At 40.6% G+C, this 19,546-nt stretch overlaps 1 protein-coding gene across 1 annotated transcript; it reads left to right on the forward strand.

The window, feature by feature from the left end:
* The first annotated feature begins 639 nt into the window (after nt 1–639).
* dgcr2 (DiGeorge syndrome critical region gene 2) lies at nt 640–18,040 on the forward strand. Its single transcript, XM_034123103.1, is given in 12 exon segments — nt 640–1,057; nt 8,294–8,326; nt 9,152–9,274; nt 12,260–12,343; nt 12,465–12,675; nt 13,174–13,250; nt 13,338–13,520; nt 13,599–13,802; nt 14,376–14,528; nt 14,968–15,146; nt 15,148–15,205; nt 15,683–18,040. Coding segments are annotated over 12 exon segments (1,608 nt in total). The 5' UTR covers nt 640–975; the 3' UTR covers nt 15,904–18,040.
* The last annotated feature ends 1,506 nt before the right edge of the window (nt 18,041–19,546 follow it).

The raw sequence follows: 19,546 nt of genomic DNA on the forward strand, positions 1-19,546 counted from the left end.
ACAATGGGTGTTACAGAGTTTGATATATTTCCAATATAAAAAAGTAAATCATAAAAAAGACAAGGACTCACTGTTGTGATGTTTGAATCTTGGAGTTTAACCCATGGGCAATCACACAAGGTCAAATAGGTCAGACTGTCCTATAAAGACAATGAGATATGGTTGGAAATGCTTATTCATACATTTTTTGTAGTATCAAGGTTTCTCAAGTATCCCAAACAAAAACACAAACGCATCTAATTTAATGAATGATTTGAGTGGAATGATTTAGGCTGGCATATTTTTAGAACACATTTCTGCTTAATTGGAGTGATGAATTACGTGAATTTGCAACCGGTGAACTATGTTGTTCCCTCTAATTATGTTTTTTAATTAGTACAATCACACTTCATCAAAGTCTTCTGATAAGCGTAACTAACATGAAAATACAAAGCCCAGTACCAGGAGCAGCTTTCATTATCAGTTTGATAAACTGCGCCAGTGTGTCTATGCCATTCCGCTCACTGATAACACATTGGGTTGAATTCATTTTAAAATAATCTCAAGGGGCGCGCACACACATTGGTTATCGTCTGTCCCTCTGGGTCTGAGCAGCTAAACTCCGCCCCGGCAGCTCTTCCAGCTGATAGCCTGTGTTGGTGTTAGAATATTTGGGATTGTTGTGATCTGAGGCCGCGGCCATCTTGGATCAACTCTGCTCCACACTGAGCAGCAAGAGAGGACGGAGGACGTGAACGGCTGAGCTAACGTTAGCTGCTAGAAGAGATTAACCACAATTTGTGTCGCTGTGCGGTGCGACTATGATTCATGTGCGATATTTTTCTTTTTTATATGCATCTTTGAGTGCATAAAAATGGGTATAAACTGTTGTAAACGGTCAACGTTATAACTCCGGAGAGGGCGGCGGCGGCGGCGCATATCCTCGGTATATGTTTTAAATTTCTGGATAGAGGAGTAACTATGAATGGAGGATAAATGTTGCCAAAGGCTGACAGCAGCAGTTTCGTCCTCTTCTCTCTTCTCTTTGTCCTCACATTAACGGACCCACCACGGACAGGTAAATACATCCTAGTTGGTTTCCTTTGCATACACTCCTGTGGGCTCGAAACCGAGATTACAGCTGTAAGCAGAAAGCAGCGGAAAGGCCTGCTAGATAAACCGGGGGCTCTGGTGATTTTTAACCCGCTGCTGTGCTACTGCTGGACGGCGTGCAAGACCGCCATGCTGTCGCCACTGTAGCAATAATATAAATAAAAATAAGTCTTATCGTTAATCTTGAAATAGCAAACACTTTAATATTATTACAGTCCACACAGCCACATTATAATACAAAACTAAAACATTTTTCACATTCTTCTTTCATAAGCTATTTTTTACACTTAAATTATAAATAGGGCTGCATTGGGAAATTGTGTTATAGAGCTTTAACTTCAGCTATATTATAAAAACTGTGTATTTAACAGGCATTTCAACCTAGGTGTGTTTGCCCTCCACTGTATTCCCTGGATGATGTCCGCTTTTGATGTGAAGGTGTAATTTAAAATGCATGTCAGATATTCATGTTCCTGCATCACAAAAGCTGGCTCTCATGACTCATCCTTTAGCTCCACAGTTATACATTTTGGAGTCATAACTGCACAGCAATGTATTTGTCATGACACTTTCCTAAAGATGCTTTTATGCAGCACATACTGCAGATAGATACATCTATGACTTATTAAAACATACACAACCTTTAATAACAAAAACATAATCTGCATGTCTTTAAAAAAAGAAAATTGCCATTCCAATACAGTATTGGTACACCAAAGTCCTCTTTAGGTACTAACTTCTTCCACAAGATGCCACAGGCAACTGATTTAATGTCATTTGTCTCCATTGGAAGTCTGTCATTTTGCTTTGAATGCAAACACTTGAAAAGGCTTTCACAGATTCTTTCAAGCATAAAGAACATAAAGCATCTTGTGGTTTCCTTAGGGCCGATCTTGTGATCCTTATACAATCATGTGGATTGTAAAGTTCAAGTCGTGTATAAACACTTTATTGTTTGGTTTTCTAAAAAGGAGTGCCCAGACAGCGCAGTACATATAACACTGCATTCTTCTTATGGTTTATTTGTGTTCTTGGGTACATATATTAGGAGGCTCTTCATGGTATATTTGCACTCACGTATATAGTGTTATCAGCTGTAATTATTCATCTTTTAGGTCGTTATTTACTCTAATGCTCAACAGCAAACACAACGTCTGTTTGTTTAGCTTGTGCTTAAAGCCTTTCCCTGGGTTTGAAACCACTAGTTGTTTTGGGGATAGTGTGGCCTTCATGCCAAGCCTCCTACACAGTGGGGACAATCGGTTTTTAATCGTATTTTGCACAGTCTGTGTCACAGAGGATGTGTTTTTGTGGAGCATGCTGGTGCACATCAAGTGCACGCTTCCCAAAGCTTGATTCCTACACATAACTTGAACATTCATTTGAGGGATAATCCAGTTTTCTGGAACATGATTCAATAAAAAAATAACGTTAGCGTAGGTGTACCATGAAATAGTGTTTTGGTTACACAGGTATGCTTGAGCCATATTTCAGCTTCTTTCAGAATGCATCATACAATCACATGGCTGTTAAATGGGATCATTGCCTTTAGTTCTAGGTAGTGGTGGTGAGTAGTAGTGAGCTAGGCAACATTAAAATGTAGTTTTGGATTAACACACTCAAACATTTGGGTGAGGTGCTTTTTAATTATAAACACCATTATCACCCTTAGTATCCACTCTAGATTAGACTCTGTTGGTTGCTCCTGCATGTATGATTGACATTACTGTGCTCAGTATTGCAAAATGATGTGACGGATGTAAAAACTGAAATACTTAAGATATGAAGATGATCATATACACAGTGCGGTGGCTCGGTGGTTAGCACATGTGCATGTCGTGTGGCGGCCACAATCTACACATAGGAACATGCTTCAGGATGATAACTATGTTGTCCACCTGATTATTGTGACCATTTGTCAGTAGGGCCTGGCTCATTTCGTGGCATCTGCAGTACTTCCGGCATCTGCCACAGAGGCCGCTACTCCGTGGTATCTGTGGCAAGTACTTCCGGCATATGCCACAGATGCCACAACTTGCCACAGATGCCACAACTTGCCACAGATGCCACAACTTGCAGAGGCATCTGCCGCTGCTGAACGGGAGTTGCCACAAGATGCCAGAGTAAGAGAAGGTTTACGGTAGCTGCCACTCGCCTTCCGTGGCAAATGCTGCTATTTAAACCCGTATTTATCGTGTAAAATGTCGCTGTTTAGGCATGACTTTATCGAACTGATCTGTACACAGGACTGATGTGCGATCTCTATTTTTCAAAAAGATTAAACATTATAATTTCTATTAGATTTTACTTGGAGAACGTGGTTTGTTAAAATAAATAAATGTGCTATTTTTATGATAATACTCAAGATATATTATAAGTGAATAAAGACAATTTATTGACATTAAGATCTATCATTGTTGACCAGAGGTGGGAAATAGGCTAACTAAGTATATATACTCAAGTACTGTACACTGTGGACCTCTGTGTCGCCTGTCAGCGCAGCTTACATGATGCCGTTTAAAATATAATATAAATATAATAATATAGGGCGGTGTCGGCCGTCAGCGAACCGATCCGGCCTTTCTGCGCGACTGTCACTCAAATGCGGGACATAGTCTTAATTTCGTGGTACTCGGGACAAATAATAAAGATGCTGTGTGCGCAGTGACAGTTCCGCACACAGCGGGACATCTGTTCACCCTACACACAAACACACACACGGTGCTGCCCCTCACACACACACGCGCTTCAAATCAAGTTGCATAAATGCTTGAGCTACGTTTTTATTACAACTACTGTGAAATCTGCCTATTATGTTTTCGTCATTATTACAACAAATACATACTTGCAACTGAGGCAATGATTTTATATTTATTAGACTATTAAAAAAATGCATGCTTCAAATAAGTGGGGGTACGGCGTACCCCCGCGTCCAACGCCCACTACACCACTGGTCATGCCTAAACAGCGACATTTTACACGATAAATACGGGTTTAAATAGCAGCATTTGCCACGGAAGGCGAGTGGCAGCTACCGTAAACCTTCTCTTACTCTGGCATCTTGTGGCAACTCCCGTTCAGCAGCGGCAGATGCCTCGGCAAGTTGTGGCATCTTTGGCATATGCCGGAAGTACTTGCCACAGATACCACAGAGTAGTGGCCTCTGTGGCAGATGCCGGAAGTACTTGCCACTGCCTGCAGATGCCACGAAATGCGCTTGCTGTCTCTCCCATTTGTACCGTGGGCAAACTTCTGCCCAATGCAATGGCAAATGTTTAGTAATGGAAGCTTTACTGTTTGTGTTTTGCTTACCAGCAATCACATATTGGAACTCCAGGCAGTAGACACTATACTTCAATCAATGCAGTTGAGTGCAGATCATTAGCTTTCTACTGTTTATTGTCTTAATGAAAAGCCATTCATTCATTCTTACAACATAACAACTATAATCCTTCTTTAGATTATTGGTTTACAATGGGGGGGGAAAAAGTTATCCACCAATAAGTAGGGTGTTTTTGAAAACTGGAAATATTCAATTGGTAAACAAATATATATTATTATTCGGTTGTAATGTTTTATCAGGTTTATTGATGTGTTAAGAAGTAACAATAACACAGATAAATCGGCCACTGAAACATTTTGCAACATGTCGCTCATGCTGATTGTTGCTATATGTGCAGGAAATGAAAATGTTGTGTCACAGGGAAGAAAGATTTTAGTCCGACTAGCAACATGTTGGAAAACCAAGAGTCTTGTACAGATACCCCACCAGCTGCCTTCAGATAAATCATTGATATCTTATGATCTGGGTCTCATAAGAATCATGCGTGTTATGCCTGGAACACTACTCTTTATATATTAACATTTACTCCTAATATGGTAAAGTGCAGTGCTTCAGCTCTGTATTTAAAGTAATCCTGTTTATCATTTTTAGTGTCAGCGTTGTCATATTAGTACTAAGTACTGAGAAGTGAAAGTGACAAGCCTTTCAGGGCAACACACATACATTTCCAGGTCTGTACAGAATCATTTGAAGCTTCATTCATAACGTTGACATTTCAATTCTAGCCTGCATGTCTACTCTATTCAGTTTAAACCCTCTGTTTCTGCATGTTAAGATTAGGCTATTATAGTTAGTTTTATAGGGGTTGCTTTATAGGATTGTTTCCTAATCATGTGATCCAAACAAATAACTCCAGAGAGTTCTAAGTAGTCTAAATGTATTTAAAAAAACAAATGTTATCATTTCAAAACTAAATAAGCTGATTCAATCCATTTACCTTTATTAAACAACAATTATACTGAGGTCAAAATACATGCAGGTGTAGCGTTAGTGAGTTATGAATGCATGAACATGTGTATGCTCATACGTTGTTGAAATAATTGTGTATATTACGCTTGTTGTTATGTAGGTTACCCATCTAATATTGGCGCACCAAATATCCTGGGTTTGAAGAAATATGACCCGAAGTGCGTTTATCCACACAGTGTTAGGAAAATGTATTAGTTTTGAATGTGGCTCGGCATAAAGAAAGAAAGAAATGTCCGTACCCTCTCGCTGCTTCTAACAGTGAGCCTCAGTGTTGATGTGAATCACCAGCGGCTGGAGATGATGCAGTGTGTGCACAGAGCCAGCTCACTGTGCCGTTATACTCCGGTGAGACCGAGTTCATGGTCTTTATTGTATTTCCTGTGGGTTATGTAAGAGATGCAGGGGCTCACTTGTCTCAGTGTTCACTCATTTGAAGACTCAACATTACAAGATCCAAAGCCTGGGAGAGAAACCGCCTTAATACAATTATTTTTATCCTGCTAGCCCATGGCCTTAACTGCTCTATTTGTCATGCATCAGTCATTAATGCAGTGATTACCAGGCAGATGCATACAGCGGTTAGATACAGTATGCGTGCATGTATGTTGAGCACATACATTACCTTACGTCAGCATGTTGTGTTGCCATTATTTACCTCAAAACAACACATTACCATCCTTATCCAATGTGTGCAGTACAACCTTTTTCTGATAAAATCCCCACAAATCAGGAAGGGAAAGAGGAGCTTTCAGGCAGCTGTTAACGGATGCAGATACTCCATGCACATCTCCACAAAGTTCAAATAACAACAAGGAAAGTGCTCTTTAACTTAAAGCTGTAATGGATAGACTTTTTTTTTTAAAACTGGAGATGCTCAAGCTGTTCCTGCAAGATGTAATATCTGATCAACTAAAGCAATAGCCTATGGAATCTGATCAAATTCTACTCCTTGTGAATTTTCCTGCAGAAGCTATTGGAAAAGCACAGAGAGAAAGCATGAATGAACACTGATCTGTGCTGGCAGCAAGTCTATCTTCAAACCACAGAAAATACAAACTAAGCACTTATTTCCCAGTCATGAGAACATGCAGATACAGCTTCAAAAGAGTCAGCTACATTTTGATAAACAGTCTTCCGCTCCCAAGCCTCCCAGTGAGCTGATAAAGCAACAAGTCCTACAATATGTATTATTGAACAAATAGGGTCATTAAAAAATAAAACCTTGGCTTTCAGAGGACTGTTACATCACCCTGTATTCACATACTGGCAATGCTTCCATCTCCATCTGGTGAAGGTGTTAAAATCATGTTCTCATAAATAATGTGCATACATGATTAGAGCTGTATTTTCACATAATTTAATATCCTGCAATGCACTTTTAACGGTACGTCCACACAGCTCCGTCGCGTGCTTCAACGGAGACGCTTGCCATTCACTCAAGCTTTGCCGAACTGCATTGTGGTTCCGTCGCGTCGCGTCGCTTTGCCTCCGTTGCTCACTTCGAAAGTTGAGAACAATTCAACTTTTCAAGTGTCTACGGAAGCGCTAGCCAATCAAATCAAACCGCATGCTTGTGTGTCCGGGGCGGGAGATTAATGTGATTGGTTGTTGGTCGCGCACCAGACACGCCTACACAATGCAGTTCAGCAAAGCTTGACGTCACCCCATTCAAAGTGAACGGGAAGCGTCTCCGTTGAAGCACGCGACGGAACCGTGTGGATGTACCGTAAATGGGATTGACCATCATCTTTGAAAGCTTGTGTTACCTAGTCTATTATTCTGAATGCATTAATTATTAACATCACATTTGGGATAAATCCACTCTAATGTTATCCATCAATTTGACACGTATTCTGACTCGAAGGGATTGAGGATGATGATGATGCATTCAGTCCCAGGAGCCTGAGACTCATCTGTAATGCGTCTCAATCCACTTAGCATTAACCCATATGAGCTGGCTGTGTTAGACAGCTAGGCAGAGCAAGGTCTGCATTAATGTCAGCCTTAAAGGCTAGGATTACTTTAAACTGACCTTTTTCATTTCAAGTCATTCATAGCCAATATGTCTTTATGTCATGCAAGTGAGATGAATTCTCTTTCTAAGTCATGTTTTTTAACCTTGTCCCAGTGACTTCCTTTGAGCAAATGAATTGACCAGGATGTTGTGCAATGTTTATTCTGACCTTTGTTACAGTAGACATGTTGCATCTGGTGTAATGGGAGATTCCTGTTTTTGAAAATATGATATATTTTTTAAAGTCTGAACTATCATCCTGCTGGGTTGTATTGCATTTGAATGTTTAGTTTCTGAAAAGAAGCTATAAGTAGGGCTGCACTCTGATTGGGAAATAATGAGAATTATTTGAATTACATCTGGTTGTAAATCAATCCTTTCCCCTTCCAATTTTGCATTGCATTTCCAAGCCAAATGCCACATTAATTGTTCTTCCTTTAGAGACCTTTATTATCTTTATCTCTTTTAACACCCAGTGTAGGTTGTTGCTCTGTGGGACCATCAACGTGTGGTCTGTGTGTGGTCTATCACCTGGGCTGGTGGGTACACAGATGAAACAATAGTCACTTGAAATAGCTCTGAGCCTTTTTCTCTAAGTAAAAATAGAGTTGCCAATATTTGTTGTCTGGTCAGTGGGTGGTCCAGCTTTATTGAAGGTAAACAGAAACCACCTGTAACCCAGAGCAGATGGCATCATGGACCCTCTACTGGGGAATCACTGAGCACTGTCACATGCCAGAGAATTGTTGACAGTATAAATATGAAATATCCTTACAGACAACATAATAAGCAGCACACACAGGATGATACTGTCCCCTAACAAAACAACACATTGATATACAGGAGAGTCACTCTTACTGTTTTATTTGTTGCAGGTCCGCGGCTAGCTCTGGCAAGATTATTGTCAGGTAAGCACGCAGTTTATCTCTTAGTGTAGTGGCTGTCTGTTTTGGTTTGAATATATCAGCAGTTTGAACTAATACTGACACATCTTTAATAGTTTCCTAATACATAGATAATGTTTTATAAGAAGCCAATATCATTTACCTTCATAAGAACAACAGTATTAGAGTGAGTTGAACTTTCTCACTGTGATCAGTAAACTTGTGTGGCCCTTTTAGAGTTTGTTTATAGACTCTCGTTGTTCTTTCATCACACGAGGAAGGCAGGGCCACTCTTAATTGCATGATGGCGTGGAGACCCACTTAGCACAGACTGTGCTGCCGAAGGGTATTAACAAACAAAGAGACTTTAAGAGTGTCTCTGCTGCCACTGTTATTCCAAGAAATGCCTACAAAAGTTGTATTATTTTTCTTTTCAATACAAGACAACACATTTCTATGTTTCTCTAGATTTATATAAACATACCAGTTGCCAGTGGCATTGGATTTTCTTTTCTGAGTACTACCAATTATCTTTTATGTCTCAGTATTGAGTTGGTGAGTGGGCTAACATGCTGACAATTGAGTATTTATACTGTCGATAGTGCAGTGATATTGCTGGTTTAATTTGACAGTGATTTTCTCAGTTTGCACCCAGTCGCTAACAGCAATAACCTTAAAAATCTGTTTATATTTCCTGAAATTCTCACCTCGTCACCATCTAAGATCTCTCATTTATCAGCGTGACCTCATTCATTCATTCCTCTTCTAACATGAAATGGTTGTCTCTTGTTTGGAAGAGTCACAGTCACGTGCAGTTTTTGACCACTGGATCTCTCTCTTGTGTTTTAGAGCAGCGCTGCAGCCCTGGGCAGTTCGCCTGCCGCAGTGGGAAGATGCAATGTATCCCAATGTCCTGGCAGTGTGACGGCTGGACAGCATGTGAGGACAAGAGCGACGAGATGGACTGTCCCCGTGAGTATAGCTCACTTAAGCCCTTTTACACCCGCTCTGTTACACAACACCCATAACATGATTGATTTCTGGAAAGAATAGCAACACCCGGGACCTTTTCACACTCGAGCGATTGGATCACAGCCGGACGGCTCTAAACACAGGTGTGAAAGCACCCACAAGGTTTAAGTGACGCACTGGGATCTAATGGAGTGACATCTAGAAATGTTTAGTGATGCATGTGGACCACGTGTGAAAAGAAGTGGCCTGTGGTGTGAGCGCAAAATGCATCTCTGTCCCGAAGGCTGTTCAAGGTTCAAATCAAAGGTTTTATTGTTATATCCACAACAGCTACAGCATAGTTGTTGGTAATGAAAATCCCCAGGCTCCTCAGCCATTTGACTTACAGTGTACTTAAAGGTCCCCTATTATACTGTTTTTCATCAATATATAGGTCTCAGATATATACAAACATGTCTCTGAAGTGTTTTGCTCGAAATACCAAACAGATCACCCATTGTAGCATCCCATAATCCCCTCTGTTTCAGCCCTGTTTCAAAAGTGCTGATTCTCTGTCTGTTACTTTAGATGAAAATAAGGGGCCACTCCCCACGCCCCTCTGAGAGATATTTGGTTAAAAAGAAGACAATGGTGCTCTAGGAGGAGATTCAGGTGATAAGGTGGGGGGGGGGGTTACCTTGGTTGCTGATTGGCTAATGGTTACACAAGCCAAAAAATCGTTATGACATCATAAAGTGGCCAAAATCTGATCAGCTCATTTTCAGACAGGTTCTTATATAAATGGATCAGGACAAAAAGAGAGAGAATCTTTGTTCCTGAAACTTCCAGAATCTCTTTACACAGAGGGGACACATGTTTATGAATAAAAGACATGAACAAGTGGATTCTGCATAATAGGTGACCTTTAAGATGTAAAAATAAACAAAGAAAAAAATAGGGCCATAAAATAGTGCAAGTGACATAAAGGTAAATGCAGAAGGAAGAAGAAAACGATATACATTTGAAATAGAATTTGAAATACTGTAGAGTAAAATAAAATACTCTATATTATAATAAGCAGCAATTGTAAAGCTTCCACACAAAAAAAAAGATCAATCCATCTTATCTTTAACTAAAGCGCTCAGAAGTGGTTTTCGGCCTGCAGGTACTAAAAAGTCCTCCACATCCAACACAGGGGATTATGAATTGGGGACTATCAGCTCATTGACGGTGTCAGATGGCAGGGGGGGGGAAAGTTAAACTTTGAGTGGCTGCACATGTGTCTCTGTTGTTGTTTACCGCTGCTTGATCTCCTCAATACTACACGGATGTTGCAGGGCTAAGCCTTTGACCAACAATCCTATTGTTTTCCGCTCTTAAATCCGGAGAGACCTTATCCCCAGATCTCTGACCGCATAATAGGAATTATTGAAAGGATTGAGTTCAGCGTGTGACCTCCATACAGCGCAGCCGTGATGGAGCGAGCTCTTGAGTCAACGCTGCAGCTAATGTCTAACAGTGGATCCTATTCATTCTTCAGGGAAAACACATTTGTAGAACAGGCAGTTAAAGCAGCAATTGTTTTCTCTGTTCATTTAACCACGAAAGGTACTAAACACAAAAGCGTGTACAGTTTATTCAGCATGTTCAAAAGCAGAACATGCTGATTATTAGCAGTATTGAAACGCTGATGATTGTAAAAGCTTGAAGCTGAACATGATGTACTACCCATTTCAGATGTGCTCAGTGTTCTTTCATAGAGCAAGGCAAGAAAAGGCCAAACAATGCTCGCACATGCCTCGGCGAGGGCTCATTGTCTACTGAATCAACAGCATGCATGGAAATCAATGTTCTTGTTTGGGATTAGCTCTTTGTTGAATGACATGGAGAGGTGGAACAATCCCTCGCACTAATTCCAGCGGGACAAATACCAGCAGAAACGGTTCAACCTTATAACTTTACTGCAAGTGAAAGAGGGAAAGGTGTTGTATAAGTATCTGGTTGGCAAGAAGCACATTGCACACAATAGAAAAGTAAGCAAGGCTGCACACCAAAGAACATATTATTGTTAAAACATTTAGAAACTAAAACAGAATTATGTCAAATAAGTGTAACCTAAAAAAAAATGCTTTAAATGATTGCTAGTTTGTTAAAATGTTGTAAAAGACTTTACTTAACACATTTGATGGCATAAAACATAACTAGTAACAATAATTAGATATTCATCCTTATATTTACATCAATTAAACCCCAGTCTTGAATTTCCTGTATGCAGACAATGCTGCGGTTGTAGATTTGAATCACTGTAAACTCCAGAAGATACGTATAAGAGGATCAAATATGCACTGCTTTAATGTTGTTTTTTTGTGTCAAAGTAAGACTTTGGTTCGGCTTTTATCTTCCTCAAATATGTCAACTTCCTTCTTATTTTCTGAGTTCAAGATGGATAATAAGATACACACTTCTCGTTTCTTCATCCCTGTCTTAAGTAATGAACCTCGACACGGGAAGAAATGTTCATCTGAGTCACATAAATAAATAATAAGTGAGAGAAAGAGAAGTGTTCCCAGGGCGATATCAACATTAGTCGGTGGAGATTATTAAATATGTAAGCTTAGAGCTGAGTTATTATTATTTTTAACAAAAGGGCCTTTGCATGCAGAACATGGATTTATCACGCAGAGCTGGAGCAGGAGCTTTATTTATTAATGAGGATATCAGACAAATAAAACGCCTGGTTTATTAAATCAGGCTTTTAACAGATTGCACAACATTAGCCAATATGTGCAATGAAAACAAACAATAGAGTTTTTATTTTAAACAGATATACAGGTAGGGAAAAACACGTCCACCCTGTTTGACCATGAGTCATTTTTTGTAACATCTGCTGCACACATTCAGCTCCTTGAACTTCAAGGCCTTTTCACTATTGTATCCACACAGTTGGAGGTACAGGACATTTGTAAAGCGATTACACATAGTTGACCATGAGAATTTGTTTTGCAGCTATAAAGGGGGAGAGGTTTCGCTTTGGCAAAGGAGATGACCAGGAAGACGTCATCGGTGTGGCTCAGCCTGTGCGCTTCAACAGTAAGCATTTCTCTTCACGCCCCCCCCCATGAATTGTATCTGATAATAAAGTTGTTGAATCTGCATTATGTGTACGTCGCTTTTCTCGACCACAATGCTAACGTTTCTCGTCCCTCCACAGAGAAGTGCCCCAGTGGGTGGCACCACTACGAGAAGACGGCCAGCTGTTACAAAGTGTACCCGAGGAACGAGAACTACTGGCAGGCGGTGGACACCTGTCAGAAAGTCAACGGCTCGCTGGCCACCTTCGTCACCGACGAGGAGCTGCAGTTCATCCTGAAGATCGAGGTGGACTTTGACGACAAAGTCTGTGAGCGCAGAGACCAGTGCAAGTGAGTGTTTCACTTAGCCTTCAAATGAAAGGTGTTGTAAGAGCTTCTCTTGACTATATTACTGTTATATATTATAGTTAAGTGATGTATAGTTTACCGTTTCTGAACAAAGACAAACTCTGCACGCTCCTTTTTTATCCTTTCATCCGGACTGTATTTACACAGGAAATAGTTGAAGGAAAATACAGAAAATTGAGCTTTACAAACTCACGCTCAAAAACCACATCAAAACTTCTTCAAATATCTTCTTTTCTAACTTATTAAAGGTTTTTTTTGTTCCCTTGTTGGCCTATTTAGTTTTAATGTAATAAAGTGTGGTTATATACAGTCTGTCGGTGTGTTCCAGCAGAGGTGGGGCTTTGGTTGCAGGCCATCTAGTGGCCAATAGTGGCAGTTTTAAGTGTTCAATTCTAGCTCATGCACAAACCCTGAAATATACCATTTGACACGGTTAAGAAAAACATTGTGGTCAATAACTTTTTCTTTAATTTTTTGAAGGTTTTGGGTGGGCTACCAGTATGTGATCACCAATCGGAACAACTCCCTGGAGGGACGCTGGGAGGTCGCATACAAAGGTACAACGCTTAACCTGCTCTACAAAGCAACTACTGTAACTTAAATGTTATCTTTTTATTTTTAAATGATTCTTTTCTCCTCAACAGGGTCAATGCAGGTGTTTTTGCCACCTGACGATCTGACCTATTTTGGGGAGGCGTCTCCCACCCAGGAAAACGTCTTCTGTGCTCAGCTGCAGCGCTTTCAGATCAAAAGCATGAACGAGCGAGGCCTGCACAGCTGGCACGCTGAGAACTGCTACAAGAAGTTCCCCTTCCTGTGCAAGAGAAGTACGGGCTCATTTGTCTTGTTTACAGTCGTATTATGTATATGTTGGACGTTGTTTTGACGTTATATGTTCCCATCAGGGCAAACGTGCGTGGATATAAAAGACAACGTGGTGAACGAGGGATATTACTTCACCCCTAAAGGGGACGACCCGTGTCTGAGCTGCACGTGTCATGACGGAGAGCCGGAGATGTGTGTGGCGGCGCTGTGTGAGCGTCCGCAGGGCTGCCAGCACTTCCGCAAGGACCCCAAAGAGTGCTGCAAGTTCACCTGCCTGGACCCAGGTACTGACTGAGAACAGGGTGTTTGTGTCAGCTGCTGCATGGACAGCTTGAGACATAATGCATGGAGGTTAACACAAGGAGCTCCTCACAGATATACAGCTTTGGAGGGTTTTTAGCACTGTTATCAAGAGATATTGTGTATATAGATTATTCTGCACAATTTATATTATATTATATTTTATTTTATGTACTTGCACTATTATCTGTTTTATTGTGTTGCACTGTTGGAGGAGCCTGTGACCTAAGAATGTCATTGTCATAACTACACTGTAGCTATGTACTAATGACAATAAAAGCCTTGAACCTTGAACCTTGATATTCAACATTTTATGATAACATGTGACTTCAATTTAGCCTGTTTTTAAGTAAAGATTGGCATCTATTGTCCACTACAAATATTTTGAATGAACTCAGATTACACATGAGATGTCGCTTGTCTTGTCTTCATATATGAAAAAAGTAATTCATTTTGAAACACCGCCAGAGACCTTTGTGCGTCTCTCATCCTCAGGAGCACTTATGAGCTCTTTGTGTGATTCTCTGATTTTGTCGTTCTTTTCTCTTTTTCCCCAGATGGAAACAGTCTGTTTGACTCGATGGCGAGCGGCATGAGACTGATCGTCAGCTGCATCTCGTCCTTCCTCATCCTCTCTCTGCTGCTCTTCATGGTGCACAGACTCCGCCAGCGGAGACGCGAACGCATCGAAACTCTGATTGGAGGAAACTGTGAGCATTGTTAGATAGTCACATCACCCTAATACATTTTTTTAAGTCATGATATTAAAGGCTATTTCATCATTATTAGTCTATGTTAAATAAGATGCCGCACATGCATAGTTTAATATTATTTCAAAAACTGCAATACACAAAGCATTGATAACGAATCGAAATGTCTCCACAAAGTTAAAAAAGGTGTAAACCTCTTAAGGCATGACCGATTCAAATGTATCCAACATTCTTTGTAAACAGTCATTTATTATTTGAGCAGCAATTCGAACAGCAACATCTTGTACGAACAAAATGTATGTCCCTTAAACACCTCTCCTTTTACCTTGCTTTTTACATTTGTGCTATAAATGAAGGTTTCTTTTAAAAAGCTGATTTGTGGATGCTTGTAAGTGCAGTGATTAAACATCCTATTCCTGTCTGTTTCTATCTATCTCAGTGCACCACTTCAACCTTGGGAGGCGGGTCCCGGGCTTCGACTACGGCCCAGATGCTTTCGGCACCGGCCTCACCCCCCTGCATCTGTCCGATGATGGAGAGGGCGGCGCTTTCCATTTCCAAGAGCCTCCTCCTCCGTACGCAGCTTACAAATACCCCGACATCCAGCACCCAGACGACCCCCCCCCCTCCGTACGAAGCCTCCATCAACCCAGACAGCCTCCTCTACGTCGACCTTGGTAGGCGCAGATCCTTTTAGCAACCCCCCACTTTGAATGGTCTTTATCATTTACCTACCTTTATATTGTTTTATTTATTTTATAGGGCTTAATCTTTTTGTTTTTATTTCTGTTGTACCTATATGTTCACTTTGTTTTATGGGGTTTTATATTTTATATTGTTGCATCGACTCAGTTGTCTTGTGTCTTATCTGTCAGAGAGAAACAATTATTAATTTTATTTTATTTGTATTATCATACATTTGACCTCCTTGAGTCTATTAACCTGATCAAATGTTATATTTTGCTGCATGTACCTTTTAAAGTTCTTAACAAATAATCTGAGGGGAATTTCTTGTTTGTTTTTAACTTTGTAAAGCAAGCTGCATGTGTTGTATGAAAAGTGCTATATAAATAAAGCTTTATTATTATTATTTGATTCATGCCTCTCAAACACAGAGTTGGGCTCTTGTCTTCATTTCCTTTCTCTTGGTGCAGGACGCAGCCGGGTTTCCATGGTACCGAGCCAGATGAACACCATGGGAAACGGGCTCCAGGCGGATATCCCCAACGCTCCTGTCCCTGTGCCAGAATCAGCGCCGTCCGGTCAGGAGAGGGAGGACTCCATAGATAGCAGCACCCTCCTGGTGGGGCCCGACACCCCCACAGACAGCCAGGGGCGCGCAGACTGCGTCTCCTCCCTCAGCACCGTGGTATAGGACCCTGGACGGACATTTCCTGCTGGTCGAGGAAGGTCATGAGGGTGTTCCTCACTGGGAGAGGACGTTTTTTTTAAAAGCTGACTGCAGGGAGGAGAGTTAAAGTTTGTACAGACGTCTTGGATCAGCTCCTTTTACTTTGAGGTGCGAGGATGCCCTCTTTTTGAAGACTCTTCTGCAGTTTGCCTTCAAAGTGTATTATTATTTTGTTGAAACACTGAGGCAGCAGAGAGGCCTGTTTCTGTACAGAGACAAAAACACTTCATAGAGGCCGAGAAGGCTCCACTTTTACTTTAAGCGACGACTGAGCTAAGCTTTTGAAACATCTCAGAGAAGCCGTGATGTAAATACCCCGTCAGGTCTGCGCCGCTCAGATTTGTTATACTTGTGTGTGTCACAGTCCAGCACAAGCTTAAGAGTGACAGAGAAGCCAGCTAATGTTCCTTCTGCGTTTCAGTTGACATCTTACAGACGTATTTGTGTTGATCTGTCGCTCTCCAGACTACAATAATGTTCCCATCAGCCCCGTCTGCCGCGGCAGATCTCGATTTCTACTCGCTCTATAGGAAACCTACTCTCTCCTCACGTTCTTATTAGTCTGATACATGAAGCTGTCTTCCAGGTTTATAGCACATATTTGCAGCAACAGTTTTGTAATCCAGAGGTTTAAACGTTCCAGAAAGTACAGTTAGTTTCCAGCTATATGAGGTTTTTATTAGGAGACGCTCACACAAGGCGTAATGTATCAAGGAATGTCGTGGTACTGATAATTATGAGTTGTTGTGTTTATTTTGTTGATAAATTATGACGGCAGGCTGTAAAATTGATTGTTTTATTGTGGGTTAGACGCAGTCTGAGCTCCCCACTGATCAGTCCGCAGCGACGAAGCTTTTCAAGTATCCGTGTGAAGATTAGGGATGATTTCCCAGCGTTACATTTAAGAATCAATTTATTTAAGATAACTGTCGCAATCATCAAGTGGTTGAATCATGCAGAGGTCCCGTTGTGTTTCCTTTATCATCATCTCTTCGCAGCATAGTTGTGTATTTGCTAACTGAACCATGTTTAGTGATTCAAAGCTCAATGTTTTGCACGCTCACCCCTCAATTTAATCAGGGTTTTTGTTTTGTTTTGGCAAAGAAATGTGTTGGTTGTCACATTTGGATGCTGCCCCTCCATTCCTGATGTGTTTGTACGTGTGGTTCTTCAACATCTCACTCATTGAGGATGTTTCCAGCTCCTGACGAAGATCACTGCTCTGAGTCCTTTCTGTTTGGTGTAGATGGGTCTGTTACCGTCCTTGTTTCTCAGTGGGATCGCAGTTTAAAAAAAAAAAAAGTTGTAATAAAAGAAAATCTCGTATATTTGGAACTTGTTAGACCCCTTTTATGACGACAATCGTTTGATTCACTCAAGGATGAATTTTACAAAGCCTAAAGTTAGATCAGACCCACAACCAGCAGCATTCAAACCACTTTAGATCTGCCTCATGAAGAACACCAGCTGTAATGTTTGTGTGTGTGAATGACCGTCTGTGTGTGTGTGGATGTCTGTATAAAACATTATTTTTGTTCTAAAGCTTTTACCCCATTTTTCTTTTTTTCTTATTTTATTTTACATTGACAATCCACAGAGGATTATCCAAGAAACAAAATTGTAAGAAAAAAAAGCATGTGTGTGTAGAAGATGGTGTTTTGTTTTCATCAGGTTTGTTTTATTTTATTTGACAACCTGCTTTTTGAAGCTTGGTGCATGTTTTTAATCTTTTGGCATGCTGAGGGAAACATTTTTTTTGAATGGAAGCATTTTAACGCTCTGTCCTGTACAGTCGGCTCAAATAATTCTGGCATATAGTTTAAAATCTATGTGCATCATAAACCCGCCCGTGACCCAAACAGCTGCATTTACACTGTAGTTTCAGGTGTGAGAACTAATCTTAATGAATTTAAAATGTTTTTCTGTATAATACAACAAATGCTACATTTCATTGTCTTTTCTTTCAAAGCCTTTTAAATCTTAAACATGCTTACGTTGCAGGGTGGGGCTTGTGTTTTTATGAGGTAGATGTACATCTAATCAAATGCCAAATAAATTGCACCATGAAGGACGATTCATGCGTCAGTGGGTATGAACACAGCGTCGTCTGAACTCTTGTGTTGAGCCTCATCAATCACGACATTTAGTTTTGGAGATTCCTGCAGGAAAGTCCGCTGCTGCAGGGACAAAATGTCACCGGGGATTAAGGTGGGATGCGGGGAATTCCCCCCCCCTTAAAGGATGGAGGTTGGTGGGACACAATCCAATCCAGGGCAATCAAAAGAGTCAAATAATTTAAAGAAAGCGGATATACAGTGACTCACAAGGCAGCAGGCGGAGCGGAGATAGCGATACCCCGCCGCAGAGCATTGTGGGTGAAGAAAAGAGGCTTTGTTCACACGGGACAAGTAGTGACAGAATCACATAATCTATTCCTGCAAGAAGAGGCGCTGCTCAGTCAGGATGATGATGTTACATCCACTAAGACCTATCACACTCCAACTGGAGGAGAATACCTGGCAACTAAAGCTTCATTTCTATGTGCTTCATGATTCATTATATTTTGAAAGGTACAATCATTTCAGGTTTTATTTTCAAGACACTTGAATAATATCCCTCTTTAATCAACTTTACTAACATATTAAGTATTTATATTAGAAATAAATAGGATTTCCTTTACCTGCATCTTAATCTGGTACACGATACTGGAATCAAATGGGAAACTTACAAAGCTTACAAAATGTTTTTTCACACAGTGATAAGTTTTTTCTATTTAAAAAGAATTATATATTTTAAACTTTTTTAAGATGGAGATATTTACAGTTGGTACATTTCTACCGCCTCCTTATATGAAGCCATAACAGTATATTCTCATTTGAATAAATCAAAGGAAGAAAATCAAACATTTATAAGATGTAATCTCACACACCGCTAGGAGCTTTCTTTCTCTTAACTAAATGTTTCCTAATAACTGTTTCTTTTGAGTTTACAGTTGGTACATTTCTACAGCCTCTTTCAATATATTCTCTCTTATGGTGCTGGACAATACTAGAATCAAAAAGGGAAACTTAAAAATGTATAACATTTGATTTGAAACAGTGATGGGAGGATTTCTTTCTTATAAAACGTAAATGTTTATTTATTTGTTTACGTATTGAGAGAGATACAGCTCATGTATCTCTACAGCCTCCTTATATGGCGCTGTGTATAATTCAGCTGACTTTCCCATGCGATGAATGGCTCTTGTTACTGGTCACTGGGCATCTATGCTGGCAGCAGTGGGGGGGGTGTGGTCCGGGGGGTGAAGCTGTGCTGCATCAATGAGCCTGTTGATCAGAAAAGACCACTAGACTGGTAATGACACGCTTCACTGATCACACCAGCACAAAAATCAAACTCAGCTTTTCACCTCCTACTTAAGCAGGACGCGGCTCTGATCCTCAGCCTACTCAGATCAGCACCTGTCCCTCTGAAGTCCTCGGGCTGCGGGTCTTAAAATGGTTTGGACAGCTGCTCTCCTTCTTTATTGTCGTTCCACCTCGTTAACTCAGGTGAGGGTCCTGCTTAAATCTCAGTGACGGACTACACTTATTTAATGTCATTTTAA

The sequence above is a fragment of the Trematomus bernacchii genome, unplaced genomic scaffold, assembly GCF_902827165.1.
Source record: "Trematomus bernacchii unplaced genomic scaffold, fTreBer1.1, whole genome shotgun sequence".
Classification (NCBI taxonomy): Eukaryota; Metazoa; Chordata; class Actinopteri; order Perciformes; family Nototheniidae; genus Trematomus; species Trematomus bernacchii.